The sequence below is a fragment of the Argiope bruennichi genome, chromosome 4 (genome assembly GCF_947563725.1).
Source record: "Argiope bruennichi chromosome 4, qqArgBrue1.1, whole genome shotgun sequence".
Lineage (NCBI taxonomy): Eukaryota > Metazoa > Arthropoda > Arachnida > Araneae > Araneidae > Argiope > Argiope bruennichi.
Window position 1 is genome coordinate 1,861,083 of NC_079154.1, and position 20,377 is coordinate 1,881,459.

General features: G+C 32.0%; 1 protein-coding gene across 1 annotated transcript in view; it reads left to right on the top strand.

The window, feature by feature from the left end:
* The window catches only part of LOC129966787 (TBC1 domain family member 22B-like), a 40,363-nt gene extending 37,685 nt beyond the window's left edge, over positions 1-2,678 (top strand). Inside the window, exons 10-13 of the mRNA XM_056081350.1 lie at positions 260-442; positions 538-665; positions 1,284-1,379; positions 2,213-2,678. Of these exons, the coding sequence (XP_055937325.1) occupies positions 260-442; positions 538-665; positions 1,284-1,379; positions 2,213-2,350 (545 nt within the window). The 3' untranslated portion in view covers positions 2,351-2,678. The remainder of the gene's footprint in view (positions 1-259; positions 443-537; positions 666-1,283; positions 1,380-2,212) is intronic.
* Positions 2,679-20,377: the final 17,699 nt, after the last annotated feature.

Sequence of the window (20,377 nt, forward strand, 5' to 3'; positions counted from 1 at the left end):
ACATTTATTATATTAGAAATTAATTAGAACTTGCTGGTAGTCATTTTTTTAAAAATATACTGTTTTTTCATTTCTTTCCCGTGTTTAATTTCCATTAGACATTTTTTTTTTTTTTTTTTTTTTGAATATGGAATAGTTAAAATTATGAGTGGTATATAGAAGAAGAACATGATAAATAAGTTATATATGTAAGATTTTGAACCATTTCATTAGTTATATGGCAAGAAATAATATTTACTATTTTTAAATAACTGAACAGAAGCCGATGTTGAAAGCTATGATGTTAGTCAGCTGTCTTCAGATGCTCTGCAACAAGTAGAGGCTGATAGTTATTGGTGTATGGCAAAACTGTTAGATGGAATTCAGGACAATTATACTTTTGCCCAACCTGGAATACAGAAAAAAGTTCACATGCTAAAAGAGCTCATTCAACGTATAGATGGTTAGTTGTGAATTAACATTAAATATTACATTAATTACCAAATAATTTAATTATCTTATACAGTGCCATTAATGAAATGTAAATATTTATTACAGCACCTTTACACAATCATTTGAAGAGGCATTCCATAGAATATCTACAGTTTTCCTTTCGATGGATGAATAATTTGCTAATGAGAGAGTTACCATTAGCTTGCACTATAAGACTATGGGATACATATCTGGTTAGTACTTCTTCTTGCTTCCTATATTATGTAAACTGATAATAAGTATTTCTATGCATTAATAAGCTTGTACAAAATTAACAGTTATTTATTTTCAGATTAGCTGTTAATTTTGAACGTGGGGAAAAAAAAATCTGAAATCTAAACTGAACATTTTTTTTTTTTTTTTACATATAAAGTGAAAATTTCTGCATTTTAAAAATGGAAATATTTATATACATGTATTAACCATATTACAACAATGTACATTAAACCATAATGTTACATTTACAAATCCAATAATTGAATGCTTAAATTCTGTCATTTGGAATATCAGTCACATTTTGGTGTTTCTTATGAAAAAGTTTTATGTATAAAAATTTATCTTATACATAAATTGTGATTAAAGTTCTAAATATTTATTTCATATTAATATTTTACAAAAATTCGTTTAATATTTTCTTTAAAAACAAAAACGGTTTCAAAGAAAATGTGTTGAATTATATAATGAAAAATATAAATTTTAATATGCAATTTGGAAATGAAGTAAATTTTTGGTAATTTAGTGAAAATATTTCAAACAATAGTAGAATTCAGCAACAGTATTTAATTTTAATTAAATTGCTTTATTTATTTTAGTCTGAACCTAATGGTTTTAGCAACTTTCATTTATATGTTTGTGCTGCATTTCTCAAATATTGGTCCAGGGAATTGTTACAAGAAAAAGATTTTCAAGTAAGTTGATGTTTAGGTTTTTTTTTTTAGTGATTTTAATTTTTAGATATAATTTTGATCCTGTTTTGGATGAAATGAATGCAGGGTCCCACGAAAACTTCTTGGATTTTATTTCATTGTGCTCAGAGCCCCAGAAGAAATACAATTTTTTTTTTATGTGATTTGTAAAAAAAGTTAAATTATGGCACATTGTTTCTACTTCATATATTTGAATGTAAATAAAAGTTTGTTGATTTGTATCTGTTTCTTTCTTTTTCCTCTTAAATCTGCCAAGCACTATTTGAAAGTAAGGTTAGAGATTCTTGTGGAATTAAGATTTTGAATTTTGTTTCGGCTAAATTATGAATTTGCTTTGGCATCTATTACTAAGTGAATACTTAGTAATAGATGTGAAATTAACATCTGGTAGTAAGCATATGGTGGTTAAGGTTAAGAGTACTTTAATTGTGATTTTAATCTCTTAACATGCAAATAAAATGAATTTTAATATGTCTGAAAAATACTAATGATTATAAGTAAAGTATTTTTGAATATAGTAATTATAAGCGTACTTTTGAAAATAAGTAATAAATTTAGTTTTTTTGCTAATATAATTTATTCTAGACATGTTACTTGTATTGATGTTAATTGATATGATATAACTGTAAAATGTCTTGGAATATTTTTAAACAGAAAAAAAATTAAAAGCTTTTAATATTTTATATTTCTATACTTAGATTTTGGTTTCTAAGAATGGAACTATGAATTTGAAGTATAATTGAAACTAAACAACAGATTGAACTTGATATTTCAGTAACTATTCCACTTAATTAAAATTGCTTTCTTTTTCCTAGGGCTTAATGCTAACTTTACAAAATCTTCCAACTTTACACTGGAGTGATAATGAAATAAGTCTCCTAGTTGCTGAAGCTTATAGACTGAAATACATGTTTGATGATGCGCCGAATCATCTTCAACCCAGGGAAAGCTAAATGCGTAGCTTCTGGCTGATGATTTTTTTTTCTTTCTTTTTTTACTGTACTACAGCTTACAAATTTTTTACTAAGCTGTGCTTCAAATGTGGAATTTGTGTTTGTACCAATGAATCTCCCATTTTTGTAAAAATATTTGAATACTTTCAAGTGCAGTTTTGATGGACATCTATTTCATCAAAAAATCACTAAATCATGAGTTGTAAAGACAAATTTATATGAATGATGTATTTGCTTTCATAAAGTTAGCCTTTTCCATGAAGAAAACTATTGTGAAATATATACTGTATAGCTGTAAATAAAAAAAAATAGATTCTTTAAAAATTCACCTCTTTGAATGTTTATGTGTATAAAATTGAAAGATATTTTCTTGAAATAAAACTTGTAATTCACAAGTAAAGTGTGTTTGTTTTTTCCCCCATTAAGCTTGATCAGCATCAAACAAGAAGACATTAGTCTTTTGGCTATACAATTAATTTGCATTTTACGTAATAGCTGATTATAGAAACCTTTAATTGCAATAAAACCATTTCAAACCTTTAACTTTGACTATTTAGATTTATTTTTTTAAAAGAAGTTTTTATCACCAAGGATTTATAACTAATTACAGAAATCTAGATGATTTTAATTATCCAAAGTTTACAAAACTTTTAAGAAGAGTGTTTCTTTTAAATTAACATTAAGGTATTATTTCTGCTTTATATGATTTGTATATATGCTCAAAATAATTTTAAATGTTGACTAATCCTTAAACATCTTTTATAAAACATGTCTGTGGGATTTTTTTTATAAATTTTATTTTCACAATCATTATTTTCAATGAAAATGTTTTACAAAATTATCTTAAATTATACAAATTAAAAGGGCAATGGAGTCAAAATGACTATGCACCACTGCTTTAATGGTAACTTGCAATATTGCCTCAGAATTTCATGGATTTCCATATAGTTTTTAATTTTGCTTATGAAGTGAGCAAAATAAATATTTATAAAAGAAAGGAATTTAAATTAGTGAAAGAGAAGGGCCCACGGCACAGAATGCTTTCTTATTTATTTCTTCTTTCGATTCTATTCTTTTATTTGAAGAAAAAGTTGCTGGCCAATAATTAGGTATTTATATTAATGATTTTGACATACAAAATGCAGTGCATTTTTGTTGTATGTTGGACATAATTTTCAAAATTATAAATGGCCGTACAAATTTTTTTTCTTGCTTTCTTTTTTAATGGCTGAAGATGCCATCTTCAGTGCTGATATTAATTTATTAATGGGGCTTTTTGACTCAATTTGTTTATTTAATCTATTCATATCTTCTTTCACTTGAATAGTCTGTTATCATGACGCCATTCCTCGTTTTCATGATGGGTCGTTCATTTCAAATGGTGCCGGTAGAAACACCCCCGAGGTTGCCCCTATAACACCTACATAATGCTTCAAACTTTCCCACGTGATTTTATTTTTGTATCATCAACTAAGTGTTGAACTTTTTGGCACGTTTTCATATCACAAATCTTTTATAAAATATACAGTTCTTAAGAAAATAAGACCAAAATTTTATTTCAGATCTGCCATTACCTATGAACAGCGTTCTCACAGTGCAATCTTCGAGGAAATTCTTAATTATTTGCTCCTGTAGCTAAAGTTACATTTTCAGGACAGCAACTGAGAATTAATTTTTTAAAGTCTTCAGGTATGCAGTTCTCCATTGTAATCTTTAATAAATGTTACATTATCAGAGATAACATCCAGAAATAATCATCTTTTACGAAATTATCAAATCTTAACTGTCCCTACTCTCATCATTTATGCATCCGATGTTAAATGAACCTTGGGCTCACATCATTCAAAAGCACTTATCCGAACTCTTGTGAATAGCAGTCTTCTCTAGACGATTCGAAATCTAGAGAAAACGGATGCTGCATTTTCACGTATTTTTTCCGGCACATCTGCAATAGTCATGCCTTAGTGGTAGCATCCAAGAACTATGTTTTCGCATAAAATTTCAGTCTCGGATACATTCATTCATTTCTTATCGCTGTTAAGAACTCGAAACAACCCAAAGCGCTCAGAGAACTCGCAGATGAAAATTAGTTTAATTACTTCCTTGAGTTCAACTCAATTGTCTCTCTCTACACGATCTGACAGACTATAACAGTCTGCTGCTTTTATTATAGTTTCCGTAATAAGGAATCTGCCGACAAGATTCTCGAATATTCGTGATCCTTCAATCTTGTCAAAATCGCCACTTTGTCTACAAGGTCGGGAGTCTCTGACTTAGCACCCATTACTACATTTGTAAAACTACTTATCTCACTAAGAAGAATTGCTACACCTCCATTTCGAAGAACAGTTTGCCTTCCTATCGATGAACACGACAACTTCACGCTGCGAGTCAGAAGGAGAAAATTGTTATACAGACTTAAAATCAAATCTTTAGATTCCTGTGAAATTGTGAGGGGAATCTGTCCGAGTATAAGTTAATACAATAACTACTAAATGATAGTTGGATGAATGAAATTTGGTAAGCAGATGGACATCTAAAGTGTAAATGCTTGTTAAATTTGGAACCAAATTCGTCGAGGAGTTGACTCTTTTCTCCCGATCTGTACTGTCTACGATCGAAATTATAATAAGAAAATTCCTTTTGTTCCCTAAGTGCCTTTACTTAAATAATCGCCATGACAGAGTGTCGATTCTTCTAGAAATTGAGTCTTAATAGAGATATTGTTATAATGCTTGTATTTTTTCGCCAAGTCAGAGGGACATTGATCTTGTAATTATCAGACTAACTGGGCAGGAAAGCAATTATGTAAACTTGTAGTACTGTTTCCCTCTTAAAAACTATATTTTCCAGCAATCTCGTGTAACAGCGGTATGATCAATGCGGAATACGCTGATTGATATCAATATCTTTTGGCTTAATTTTGAACGCTGTAACAGGATGCGTAGCGTCATGAAAAGTGCTTAAATTTGAAAAAGCACCTTAAAAGGGTTTAATTTTCAGGAAAGGTTCTTAAAAAGTGCTTAATTTTCTCATGAAGACGAAGAAAGCTTTTCGTTTTGTTTCCCCACAAGATAAAATATGATCATTCGAAATCATGGTCGTAAAGGCTTGTTTTACCGGATGTATCAAAAAAGGAAACCAACAAAGGGGAAGAATTCGAAGGAGTATTCCAAGGGTTCCAGCACATATTAAGATGCAAATCTAAAAACATTTCAATTTTTAATGTTTTAGAGTTAAAGAATTTATTTAAGTTATGCCTGGTAAGTATATATTTAAAGTTTTATGTGTTGTTAAAGAAGAATATGTGATATGGTCCGATCAACAAAAAATATGAAAATAGTAGGATGAATATGATGCGCCTAAACGATATATCGAACATGGTAAAAACTGCTTTAAAAACACAAATATATTCAATCATTATTCTCCTTATAGTTTTGTTTTGGAGCAATCGCTTGAGCGACCTGCTACAGGTACCTATATTGAATTGTAATGAATTGCGATATGTTAGTCGATCGCGTAAAATCCAGTATGATGAAATTTGAGCTTGAAACCTTTAAATGTCCAATGATCGTGATAACTTTGGCGGTATTTTTTGTATGACCCCATCCATTTGAACATATTTATTTGTTGGACTAATCTTGTCACATTTGTTTTGGTTAAGAAAAAAAGAAACTGTTGGATTTGCTACTTCAATGTTTTTAAAGAAATAAAAAGTTTTTATTTTATTTTATTACAATTTTTTTTTCTTTTTTTAGGAGTTAGATTCTATTATTTTATAATGGCTCTTTTTATACCTTTTATAGAGATTTTTTCCCCAGTGAAAGCTCTCTTTATGTATAAAGTCATGAGCAACGCCCAGCCATTGAAGTTAGGAGCATGGTCTTTGGGTATTAGAGGCACACTAAGAACGGATTTTTCAAACTTTTAATTTGAAGTTTAATTAAAAAGTAGAATTTTAATGTGTTTTCATCATAGCATCAAAGCATATTATCGCAAAAAAAATTGTTTTGGTGGTTAAATAATATAAATAAATAAAGGTTATAGATAAATAAAGGAAAAATAAAAATTTTGTTTGATTGAATGTATTTTTTTTTAATAATTTTTTAGAAATTAGTTTTGGACACAGTTTATAACAAAGATTTTTATTATAATGAAATTCAAAATAATATTGCTTCTTCGAATCGTTGAATCATATTATTCCGCAGCTGTTAAAATTGTAGTAAAAGCTTTATTTGCTTTTATTTAAAAAAATTTATAGCATGTTCATTGAATAAAATTCTTCATTTGCTAAATGTTGAATAAATGCAATATATTGTCTCGAGCTGGTTTCAAGAAAGACTTTTTTTAAAAAATGCTTCCATTGGCATTTTTACTTTCTCATGCATGAAATTTGGAGAAAATATTGCGATCCTCAAACAATTCGCACTCGAGATTTTAATGAATCTTCAAGCTTTATACCTACTTGAATTCGAACATTTTTGAAAAATGTCTGTCTTTGGCAAAGATAGCACAAAAACACTTTGAGCTAAATGGATGAAATTTGGTATGGGGTCTTCACATCAAACTGGCAGATTTTCAGCAATATCAGTTTAGAGGAAATCTGCTTATCTGTTCAGCTACTCGAATATAAGTTATCTTGGTAATGACAAAACGAAGAGAGCTAGATCGTGAACATTTGGTACACAGATTTAATATCTATTGTATAAACATCTGCCAAATTTTGATCCAACGAGGAAATTGCCAAATCCAACGAGGGGTTCACCGCATGTTGGTCTGTTCTTTCAGAAATATGTAAACGCGATAACTCAAAAATGTAGTGACTTAAATATATCAAATTTGGTATGTAATTTTTGACAACAAGTGTACTTTTGAGTCATTTTTTTGTTTTAATCAATTGGGAAGAATGCGTATAAAATCCAAATTCGCATTTCGGATACTTTGAACCGCTGGTCAGAGATGAATCCTAAAGAACTTGTCAACGATCACACGGGAGATAGAAGCAGTGAAAGTATTTAATTCACGCATAATGTTAATATTCCGTAACTATTGGACGCCAATGCCATATATACAGATGGCTCAAAATCAAATAAACATGTTGGTTGCGCCATTGTGACTCCATCTGATACACTCAGCTATCGTCTAAACAATTCTGTTTTTACTGCTGAGTTGGTGGCAATTTTTTGCGCTCTACAGGAAATTCCGCCTTCAGCTTAGCGTAATTTTATTATATACGCTATGATATACCGATAGTATGAGTGCTTTGGAGGCACTGGCACATTTTCACAACCAGGTGCATCCAGTGGCTATCCAAATTTTATCTAACTGGCAGCTATTGCAAAACAGGGGTTTTAATATTCTTTTCTGCTGGGTTCCGGGTCATGCGGGTATTTCGGGAAATGAAAGGGCTGATTTTGCAGCTAAATCTGCATCAACATTTCTATCTCATGCCCTCCCATATTGTGATGATCATTTGTATGCCGACTTTTTGCTACTTGGCAAGAATCATGGGATCTGCAGATCCACAACAAATTGCATTCAATAAAACCCAGGACTGATTTGTTGCCTGTTCACCCTATACGAAAGGTTGATGTCAAATTGACACGCCTCCGTATAGGACATACTCGCTATACGCTATCCCCCCGGGGGGGGGCACCTCGAAATGAGGATGAGATGCTTCCGGCATGGTGGTTGGATCTCGCCACTCTGGAGGAGTACACTAATAGGTGGGGGATCTGACTCCTCTCATCGATAACGGGACGTACTTCTTTCGGGGAGGGTTGTACCGTGGCCGGTGGCGGCCCTTAGGACTCAACTACAGTTCCCGCCAATGTTGCTGTTGCGGCGGTCCGGTCATTCAGTTTTATGGTTTAAATCCGTGTGCCTTCGTGGCGGGTTGGAGAGTTAGATGGCTGACTTACTCGCTATACGCATAAACATCTTATTTTTGGCGAGATGGCACCTAAATGCCCCACATGTCGTGTAGATTTTACCATTAATCATATTTTAATCGAATGCCCATCCTTTAATTCCTCTCGTTTAAACTTTTTTAAGTCATCGTCATTAATTTTACAAGACCTGGTGGGTGAGAAATTCCACCCAAACATTTTTAAATTTTTAAAATCCATTGGCTTTTACACCTGTATTTAATACTTTTAACTTTTGTTCACGCTTGACTTCTTCAATGCTTCATTGTAATGTGTTTTTTGCACCACTGTTTCATTTAGACTTTAACCTTGTACGTACTTGAATTTTTATTTTTGGAATTTGCATGTTGATAACTTTTTCTTTTATATTTTATCATATGTAATTTTATAGTTTGGTCTATGATTTTACCATTTGCTTGGCGCAGCATGATCAAGTATGGTTTTTGCGCCAAAAAAATCCTAACCAACCAACCAATGCCATACGAGGCATTTCCTGGCAATATGCGAGAAAGTTTTGGGTAGACGCTCTGGCTGATTTATTTCCGTTTTGCTTCTAACTACAGAGCTGATTTTTTTTTTTATTTTATTAATTGGTTTCCGTTATTAATGAAAACTAGGACATGTTAAAGCATTTTCACCTCTTCGTAAAATATATATAACGTTTATTGTGTCATTTTTTAAGTAAAATTTTTTATAGGTTAAAAAGCAGGTTTTCACTAAATTTTAGAAACATTAAGCGTTCAAAAAAGACTTTTACTACACTTTAGGAATAAGAGGCGATAAGACAATTTCTTTTTAGTCTGCTCATTTGTGAACGCTGCTATTATTTTCTATTAAAAATGATTTTAAAAAGGGAACATGACATTGTTCTATCATCCATTTCATGCCAGTTTTGCCAGCAGTGTGATAATAGTCATAGGAATGCTTTAGTTCTTAGTTTTATAAGATTGCAAATAAAATTACGTAATAGAATGCGTCAGTGCAGGAAGAAATTGATTCTTTCCATTCCAGCCATGTTTCATCTGAATTGTTGTTGCTTGTATAAAAATCAGATACAAAAGTGGCGGCCATGCTGAGCTTCTGCATCACTTTCGACATTTTCGGAAATGTTGTATCTATCTGATATTTTATTTTAATTTTAAGAAATGTTAAAAAAGCTCACAGATCTTTATTGTTAATCTTATAAAAGTTGACTTAATTTTTTTTGGTATTAATAGTTTTTTTTCTTTTTTCATTTTTATATTTTTGTCAAATCCAAAACGGCATAATTTTACAATAGGAGACGTTGTGCAAAGACAGAAATCAATATTAAAATTAAAGAAATAAGCATTTGAAATTAATTTGTAATAAATGTTTTCAATAAAAACTATGCATTATTATAAAACATAAAAAAAAAATACTATGCTTAGAAAATGTGTAGTTTACGTATGCATACTTGACAAAAGTGCTTAGTTTTGGGGGCTAAGGTGCTTATAAAGTGCTTAAGAGCACTTAATTTTTGCAGCAGTTTCTCACTACGCACCCCGTTCAGTTTCTTGAAATGGAGCAAGATCACTCCAAGCTCTATTCCAGCTTCCGGCTTTGATCATAACTTCGGGTTATGCTGGACTTGATCCTCCTTCATTAGCGGTCTGATGTCATGACGAGTCTTTGTTCGTCCACTGGAGAGATTAATTCGCTCTCAGACAAACGCTTTTCAGACGTGTCTCTTAATTATTCATATATTTATTTGGAGAGGATAATTTATCACACGTTAGTCCAAAGAGGAGATCACATGACAATCGCAATATTAGTCTAAATGGATATCCCTACTGGAATCCATTCAGTTGCTTTATGGGTTGCATTCCGATAGTACAAGAGGAAATATGGAAAATATGTGTCCCATTCAGTCCGATTCTTTGAAACAAATAATGATTATAAACCATTCAATTGATTCCCTCGACTACGGCATCGAACTTACGATATAAAGATGTCGTTTGAATTTTCAGCAAAGCCAAAAGTTTGCAAAACTTAGAAAAGATTTGTACTTTGATCTGAATATAATATAATAGGCGAGCTAACATGCGACATTCTCGAACAAATCCTTGACAACAATTATTCCCTAGTAAAGAATGAAAAATGTTCAAGCCATTTGATGAAATAGTTCATCAATATTAGGATATGCTGATTGCTCTATGAAATCAGGATAAAAGCTTTGAAATATTTAAAGGTGTTCTTTCGAATTTTTCTCCCACTCCGTTACAAGAGATCTTTAATTCTTATTTTATATCCTTTTCAAATTTCGCTGGTGTGGATACTCTGCACCATTTTTCAACATTAGCGTGAAATCGGTCCAAATAAAATCAGCCTTGGGATTTATTACAAATTTCCATAAGTACAAAATGTCCTCCGCTGGCTCTGTTGTTGAACTACTTGAACTCTTCTCTTTGAAAAAAATAATTACCATCTTCAAGATTTGCCATAATCATTTTTTTTTCATTTAACGATATAAAATATGAGTCCCAAAGATTCCAGTATCGTTTTATTGTGGGCTCTCCGAAGTGATTTCTTTTCAAGAAGTCGATCCGCCGAATTAAGTTTCTTTTCCAAATTTGTTCTAATTTCTAGATTTTCCAGTTGCTCTCTTTAGATCTCATTGAAGGACAAGGGATCCTCATCTACCATCATTAAAGTTTTCACTGTATCCATTCTGAGCTTTAGTATGTTATTGAAGTTATTTTTGCAACTCTGAATTCAGAAATTTTTAAAAAATAGCATCTGCATTTCCGTGAGATGATTCTTTACAGTGCTATATAATGTTTGAAAACAAAGATTTTTTTTTTCTTTTGTCCGTCCCATGTTCTTTTCATGTTCTACTTTGAAGATAAATCTGTGAAAAAAATCCACACAGAGAGTGAAAAGATCGTTGAAATCCTCATTCGATTGATACATTCATCTTCTCGTTTATTTTTGCTTTTTCACCAGTAGCAGTCTTTAAGGAAAAACTATAGTAGTCGTGTAAGCAAGTCTTTCTTTCCTTTTCTGCTGCAACGTCAAGATTTATCTTTAAAAATTTTTTTATTTACACCGATATTCCATCAGTATCAAACATGCGATATCACAAACAGATCCTTCCCATTAGAGTCAATTTTTCCCACCGTTAGGTACAAACATTTTCAGCCCTTTTTCATGGTCTTTATTTAGAGAACAGACTTCACCCCACAAAATGGACATTAGCTTATTTTCCTATAATCACTCGGCCTTCTTTCAGTAAGTGCTTTTTATCATTGCATTTGGAACAACGCACTCTAGGATTCCATCGAGTAACGACATTCTTCCTAGTTTCAAGATCATTTGACAATATTTCGAACGTTTGCAATGGGAATTCAAATTTATTATTTTTCTCTTTACAGGCGACATCTTCAGTTCTTACTGATTTCACTTATTTAAATGTTTTCGAAACAGTTTTGTAGCCTCATGCTTCCGATAGCGAGAGCAGAGTTTCCTTTGTGTCCTTTAATCTCGTTAAAAATTATGCATCTTTGCCTACGATATCATTCACGAAGTATTGAGTAGCCAGACTTTCCGAAACATTCTGAGAGCACTCAACGTAAGCAGGTTGATAATCGCTCCACATCTTCGGTTAATAACATGAAGATTTTCTGAGGGATTCGATCATCTTACTTCTAGCTCATTTCTACAAAGGTGGTTTAGATGGGAATCTCGAAATCAGAATTCTAGAGCTTTCCTGTTGGATGCAAATTGATTGTCTTTTCCAACCATTTGTATCACTTATTTTGTTGAACTAAGTTTTGAATTGTCCTGGATATTTGTCCATCGAATATCAAAAGTTTGATGTTTTGTCTGAAATGTATGAATTTTATATTTGCAAAGAAATTATTTAAATTGTCATCAAGTATCATCACTTGAGATTTTACCGAATTAGATTTGGGATCAATACCATAGTCTACAGAATCCACAAGATATCAGAAGATAACAATATTACGGAAATCCGTCCTGTGAGTATACAGTGGAAGAAGTCCAAAAGGCTAAATACGGAATAGCAATGTTGTATTCCCAGCATTTGCAAGTGTCATCAATACATAGGCAAACAGCAGTTGCTCAATAACCGCACTAACACATAGCGCTTAAGAGAGTAGAGATGCATAATCCCCGATTTTTTGAATAACAAATAATATTGCTATTGTTATTTTTAAATATGCGTTCCAAATATCTGTTATTTCAATCATATTATTAATTAAAAATTATTACTTAATATTAAATATAAAATTTATTAATTGTAATTAATACTTAATTTACTAATTTAAGTAATGTGTGATTGAATTAATTTATCTGTTTTAGCTTACTTTTTAAATTTTATTTTTTTCTCAAAACTATTTATTTAATTTATTTATTAGAGTGAACCATTTTCTGGAAAAGGTGAGTTAAAAATATATGTCATTTCTTTAAAATGTTTGCTTTAGTCTTATATTCTACCTATAGATGGCGCCAGCAGTAAACAGAATACATGTAATCAAAGTCAATCATGTCACGAGCAATTAAAAATGATCTGTATGGAATAATGCATCATCAAATACGAATATCGGTCCCTCCCGTAAAGTGGAGCGGTGACTTCGCCCTTTCCAGTGAAGCCTCGCACTTTCCGGTGAAATCACCACTCCGATAAATTTCAGTGATATGCAATTCAATGATACGATACGATAATTCCAATAACCGGTCCGTTCACTTTTCAATCCAATCACAGATTTCTTTCGAGAATTTCCATTGGACAGATCGTATCGATTGTTACTTTCCAGTGAAGTCCCCGCTCCGGCAAATTTCAGTGATATCGTATCGATTGTTACTTTCTATCGTGATCCAAAACCTGTAATCGAAATATCATCAGTAAGATCATATCAAGGATTTGAATCACACCCCTCTTTGAAAAGTATTGATCACTTGTATTTGTGACTTTTTGATATTGGTTACGTAATAACCACTCTTAAAATATTCGTCATCCCTATAAGAGAGTAAGAAAGTTCACTACGAGACCAAACCTCCTAAGAGAATTACTTTGCCCATAGTCGGCCTTCTCTATGAAGGGACCCGGGTGAAAGAACCCATTTTGGGCCCTAATTTTTTGTGAAATAAAGAAAATACAAAAACTAACACATATTATTAATTTTATTTAATGAGTGATTTTGTTTTTGCTAATGCATCAATTACTTCAGAAAAAATTACAAGTTTCTGAAATTTCTTTTTCGATGTGTGATATAGCAATTGCATTTAAGTGTTCTGCCGGTGTCCTGGCCTAGGGGCAGCGCGTCTTCCCCGTTATTTGGACGTCCAGGATTCGAGTCCTGGTTCAGGCATGCTTGTTCTTCTCCTTGTGTTCTATCTATTAGGAGTGTGAATGAGCCCCCTCCCCTGTAAAAAGGGATGTGCAAGCGAGTGTGTGAGTGCCATCTTCATATGAGCTAGAAATCAAACTTCTGCCCTCGGATTCTCAGGAGACTTTACCCCCAGAAGCTACTGCCCCCCATTCCCGTGGTAATGCGGACACGACATCATCATTTAAGCGTTCTGAACACATGCTTGACCGAAGATAATTCTTTAATAATCTTAATTTGCTGAAAGAGGGCTCGTCACTTGCTATAGTAACCGGCAACGTAAATTAAAGTTTTAACACAGTTAATATATTTAGAAATAACTCATTCTAATTATTATTTAGTATGCATTGAAATATGTCTTGTGCTTTATTTACATCTCTTTCATTCAAAATCAAGTCCCGTAGCAAACAAATTTCCTGAATTAGGTTTTCATCTACATTTTTATTATAAAACTTTACAATGTTTTTGAAACATTTCTCTAATTCATGTTTTTCTAAAGTTTTTATACCAGTGATTAATTTTAAATCAGAAATAATATTTGTTATACTTTTAAATCTATCTTCTATTTATGCAATAACAGCATCAATTACAGCATTTAAAAAATAACATCTTAATTCCTCTACTGGGATTTTTATAACTTCGTCTTTTGCTAATATAATATGCTAACATCTTTTGCTATATATGCTAATATATTTTGGAGTATAATCTTTTCCTTTTTGGAATTCTTTTTAAAGGAAAATGTTCTGAAATGTTCAAATTACGTGATAGCATTTTTGCTTCATCTAAAAATGTATTAAATTTTGTTAAATTTTGGATTTCAGTTTTAATTCTATTGACTAAATTGAAAGACGAGTCAGGTTTAAATAGTTTATTGATAGTGCTAATTCCGGAAAACATTTCAAAACATACTATTAAACATAAAAAATGGCCTTTTTTGTATTATATCCAATAAACTTTTAGTTTCAGATACCGCTGTATTATCGTTACTTGCATCAATAAATTCTTCTAGATCATTATAAATTTGTTCTAACTATGTATACATTGCTTTAACTAAATGTATTTTGGCTTCTCAACATAATGGTTTAAGAGTAATGTTTAAATGCTTTTGTAGAATTTCCAATCTTTTTGGAGATGCAGAAAATAAGCGCTGTAATATCCTCCAAAATTTTTTACAATATATAATGCTGGAAGCGGCATCACAAATTAATAAATCAAAGGAGTGTGATAGGCAAGGCACATAAATTTCTTGCGGGTTTAGAGAAAGTACACTAAACTGTACACCTTTATATTTCCCTCTCATGTTGCTACCGTTGTCGTATGCTTACCCTCTACAATTCGCAATAACTACAGTACTGTGCGAATTAATTGGGACAAACATATTTTTTAAGAAAATTGTTCCTTTCTAGGAGATCTTCTGCCTCAAACCGGTTTCAACTGCATTTTCTTACGACGCGTGACTGCCCTTGACTTGTCTAAACCGGTTTGACCAGGTGATCATAACATGTCGAAAATTTTCTCTTCATTTGCTGTAAGAAGTGGTCGCTTGTGTCAATTGTCTCCTGCTGAACGTGTATTTAAAAAATGGATATCACTCCCAGGAAAAAGACTAGAATTGTTACCCTTAGTCAGCATACTTCTATGACTGTGAGGGATATTGCTGCAGAAGTTGGAGTTGGAAAATACAATGTTTCTAGGATTATTAATCAGCAAAAGAATTTTGGGACAGTGTCTGCAAAATGAAAGAGTAAATGTGGACTCAAACGCAAGACCACACTTCGAACAGACAAATTTCTTTACGAAATAGTACAATGCATCCTTACAAAACAAGTTGAGATCTTCAGAAAGAATTATTACCTACTGGTGTGAGCGTGTATTCATCGACAGTTCGACGAAGGCTTATTGAAGCTGGGAGATTTGCAAGAAAATCAATCGAAAAATAGTTATTAACACCTGCAATGAAGAAAAAAAACGTTAGGATTGGGCCAGGAAATATCAATCCTGGACTGCACAAGATTGGAAGAAGGTTGTATTCAGCAACGAAACGCATTTTCTTGTGCAAGGATTTCGAATAAGTTTTGTCAGGCGAAATGGTGGAGAACCCATCAGGGAACAACATCTTATTAAAACAATAAAGCACCCTCAGAAACAGATGTTTTGGGGTTATTTTACTTCTGGAGGATCTATCAGCTTAGTACCAGTTGAAGGGATGATGAACTCTAAACAATATATTTCTATAATAGAAAGTAAAATTGTGCCTATGATGCAAACGTTCGCTGGTGGTGGTGGTATCTTTCAACAAGATTGCCATACTTCTAAGCTAACAACGAATTTTTTTTTCAAAAACAGAAAATAACGGTTTGGGATTGTTGTGGATTTGGATGCAAATCCCATCGAAAATTTGTGGAGCATTATAAAGAGACGTGTGAGTAAAACGGACTGCTCAACAAAGAAAACAATGATCGAGAATGCTATAAAAGTTTGGTTTCGTGATGACTAGATCAAAAATTTATGTTCTAATTTAGTGGAATCCATGCCAAACCGTGTACAGGGTCTCATTCAAGCTAGTGGGGGACATATTTTGTATTAGATTGCTATATACCATGCATGCAAGTTAACCTATACTAATTAAACAACATTTGTGAAAATTTTTGTGTTTGTCCCAATTAATTCGCACAGTATTGTAAATGAAGATCGCTTAATCTTTCCAATAGAGTTTTTGCTAGCCCTTCTCCAGTGATATCAGTTACTTCATAAACCCTATAAATGACACATTTATAGTTAACCTTTTCTCTTCAAAGTTTACATATCTGATAATGATTGAAGTTTGTTCCTTATGGGAAATATTTGGAGTATAATCCATTTGTATACTATAGTACATGGCTGCTTTTATATCGTGTTTAATTTTGTTAATTACTTCATTTCCTAATTCAGAAATAATTTGTTCTTGTGACCTATGTACTAAATGGTGCAGAATTCTATTTTTAGAATTTATTATTTTGTTTATGTAATCCATTAGCACAGGATCGTATTTACTTAATAATTCGATTAAACTTAAAAAAATTCCATTGTTAGGCATACCCATTATTTCGTGGGTTCCTCGAAGAGGAAGATTATTACACGCTAAAAATAGAATCGCATCTACAATTCTTTGAAATAGTAATTTGAGTCTGCCATTTCCTTACTTATATTAACTTTATTTGTTTTATCAATAGTAGAACGTAAATTTAGTCTTTTTAGTAATTCTTTCCAAGCAATAAACGAATTAAAACGACAACTAGAACGCTCATGATCTTGGATTACAGTCGACAGCTTTCCCCAGTTATCATAGCCACCTATAAATCGTGTAGTTTGGTCATTTCCTCTTCTTTTGGAAAACAGTATACAACAAAAACAAAATACAGAGTCTTGCGTCTTTGAATAAATTAACCAGCTGTAAAGTTAGGTTTCGCCGTTTGGCATTTTTTTTAAAGCAGTATGCTGTGGAAAATGATCTACCTTCAGCAATTTTAGCAAACACTTCTTTGTGTTGTACAAGTTCAATTTTAAAACAAAACATTCTAAATTTATCATTTATAATACTTGGCCATAAACTAGGATTATTTATACTCTCTTGATCATATTTATTATTGTTATTTTCTGATTCGGTCATATTAGTATAAACACAAGATTCTTCAACAAATTTCACTGTTTCAACATTTTTATTGCTAGAGTGTGTACTTTGCGCTGAACTTTCTTCCCCAGTTGAAGTTTGAGTTGTAATTTTAAAATCGAAGCAATTTCTTTGCCAGAATTACTTCGTAGCCAAGAAAAGATATCTACTTTTGACTTCTTGACGTTTAGTTTTTTTTTTTCCCTGGTAATTTTTTTGACACCCGGAGGGATATTTCCTTGGCATGGACATGGTTATATCTAACAGTATTAAGCAATTTATAGAATGATGAATTATCAAATTATTATATGCTATACTATACGCTATTACCTAGTAGGTGAGGTAAGTGACTGTAAATCTACTTACCTTATATTAACAATATTTTGCATACTTGCACTAGACTATGATATATACTGTGAACTTCGTATATTTCCAAATCCGTCAACTGCTCCATTTAAATTTCTTCCTTAATTCTTTTCATTCCGCTCGTGGTTTTTAAAGTAGTAATGCAATGTGCATTCTAGAAATGGATCGTTTAATTTATCTTCGTTTTACTTTTAACTGTACAACTTAATATAAATAAACATACATAGCTGCACACGTAAAAAATATTGCATTAGATGTAGAAAAAAGTAAATAGCTGATGATTTACAAATCCATTTGAACCCAACCTCAATCTCGACTTCTGGCTGCCGCTTGTACCCAGAAGTCGCGACGCTCCGTCTTAACATGTCTGAAGGGGATTTCCTTATTCATAAATGAACTCCCCCGTTCCCTTTTTATAGGTATCACTGCGATCATAGCCTAATAACGGCGTCAGTCAACACCAGCCACACTGAAGCAACTTTGTATACTCTCAGTACGTGCAAACGTTATTATTGTTCAAAAACACTCTTTTAATTCATAATCACGTTGGAGCCCCCCTCAGTCACGGGGTCCCAGTGCAAAGCACCCGCCGCACCCCTAGATGGTTGGCCCTGACTTCAGCTCACTGAGAAGCTCAACCTAAAGTGTATTCGGGTATTAAATCTTCGCGAAGGACTGTTGAATCTCAATATAGATATTGCCGTAATTCTTGTATTGTGTTGAACTCTAATTTTTGTCGCAAAAATCGGAGATCATTGACCTGACATCGCTCAAATATTTGTAAAATTCCCATCTTACTGTGAAACTAGCTGGCCAATATTACAGGTCTGTAATACCACACAGTATACGGATGGCCATAGGAGAAGTTCCTTCTTTGAATCGGCAGCATTAAGAGATTACGGCTCTTCTCTCTCATTCGTATGAATTACATACGCAAATTTCATAAAATCATTAAAATTCTTGATTTTTTTTTAAATTTTATTTCTGAGAAGATATTTTATATCTATTCTTTCAAAAAAGGAACTGTGAAATAAAAATCAAATGAAATAAAAAATTAGATGCGGGTTTTTTCTAGAGACATTTTTTAATGGGAGACTCGTTTCTCCCAGATGCTTAGAAACAAGTGCACCAAAACTTTTGTTGAATCCGTCAAGGGATTTGAATTGTTTAAGAGTCAAATAAACCAGTTGAATTATATGTAGTTGGTTGTAATGAAAGTTTTGCGCCAAAAAATGTTCTTAATAAAGTTTAGAAAAATATCATGAAAACAGTACCTTTAGTGCGGGTAGTAATTCCCACCCAAATCTACTATTATCTCCAACGTTTAGGTAGTTTTTTGAAGTCTTTGGGCAAGAAACTTAGTAGCTTCCAGTCCAAAAAACGAATCAATCTCATTTCGGAGGTCCTGTGCAGAATCGAATATAGCATCAACAAGATGATATAGCTGTAGGTATGAAAAAAGGCAGAAGTTCGAAGGAGCGATATCGGGGCTATACGGTTCGTGTGGCAAAAGATCCCATTCGAATCCGTACAGAGTCCAGCCGGTGAATGCAGACACATATCTTGCATTATCTTAATGGAACAATACCTTCTTGTGCCGTAACTCAGTTCGACACTTTGCCTTGATAGTAGAGTCAACACGGACTAGCGCATTGTTTATGACAGCACCCAAGCAAATAATGGAATAAGTAATTTTAGAGGGTAAAAATTTTAAATGTAAGGAATTCAAGAGTCAAATATGAAGAATCTGAAAAAAAGAAAGAAAGAAAAGGAATTCTGTGAAAATTTGAAAAATGAAAAGAGAAGCCGAGTTAAAGAAATAAAAGCAAAAAGAAGAAGGGGAAAAAAAAAAAAAAAAAAAAAATTCTTGAGACAGCTCAAAAAGAGAGTTTAAGAAATTACAAGTCACAAAATTTTGCAAAAATAAGGTTTTGCAATTTTTTTTATTCATTTAAAGCAGGAATGGTTGTTTTGAACCAAATATTTCTTATTGATGCTCTAATAATCGATATTTCAATTCGGAAATTATTAAGTGATTTTTATTTATAATTTTTTTTACATTTTAATTGTTATAGGTAAGCATTTATTATTTATTAGTTGAATTATTATCTTTAAATTATAGTTTTATATCTAGTATTATTTGTAATAAAAATGAAATTAAAATACTTTTTTTCATTTATAAAAGCAAAAGTTTTTGATTAAAAAAAGGGATTCCGTATGATTCGCTAAAGAAAATAAAGATTGAAATATGTATTAATTGTTTCTTTTGTTTAAATCATTGTTAAAATATATGAATTAGACACACACAAATACATACAATCATACTATTTTATATTTACGCTGCAACATGTAAAAGCACTAATTAGTTAATCAGCAGTTTTTAAATTTTGGGCAAAGTTCATAATAAATTTAACTGTTTACATAATTTAACTTGCATTGCAAAGAATATTTTTAATGTTTCCTACAATTCTTAGGAAATTTCAGAAACAAAGTTTCTTTTTTTTCCCAGTATTTTTTTCATATAAGAAATGTAATATACTGCTTTATTAGATTTCTTTAGAAGGGAGGCGGGAATGTTCACCCCATTTTTTTAAAATTAATTTTCATGAATGTATATTATTTTTTTTAAATATTAAATAACACGTAAAACAGTTTCCAACAATGCGTATTGTACCCATAAAGTGATTCCGAGTAGGGAAGAAAGCCGGGAAATAAA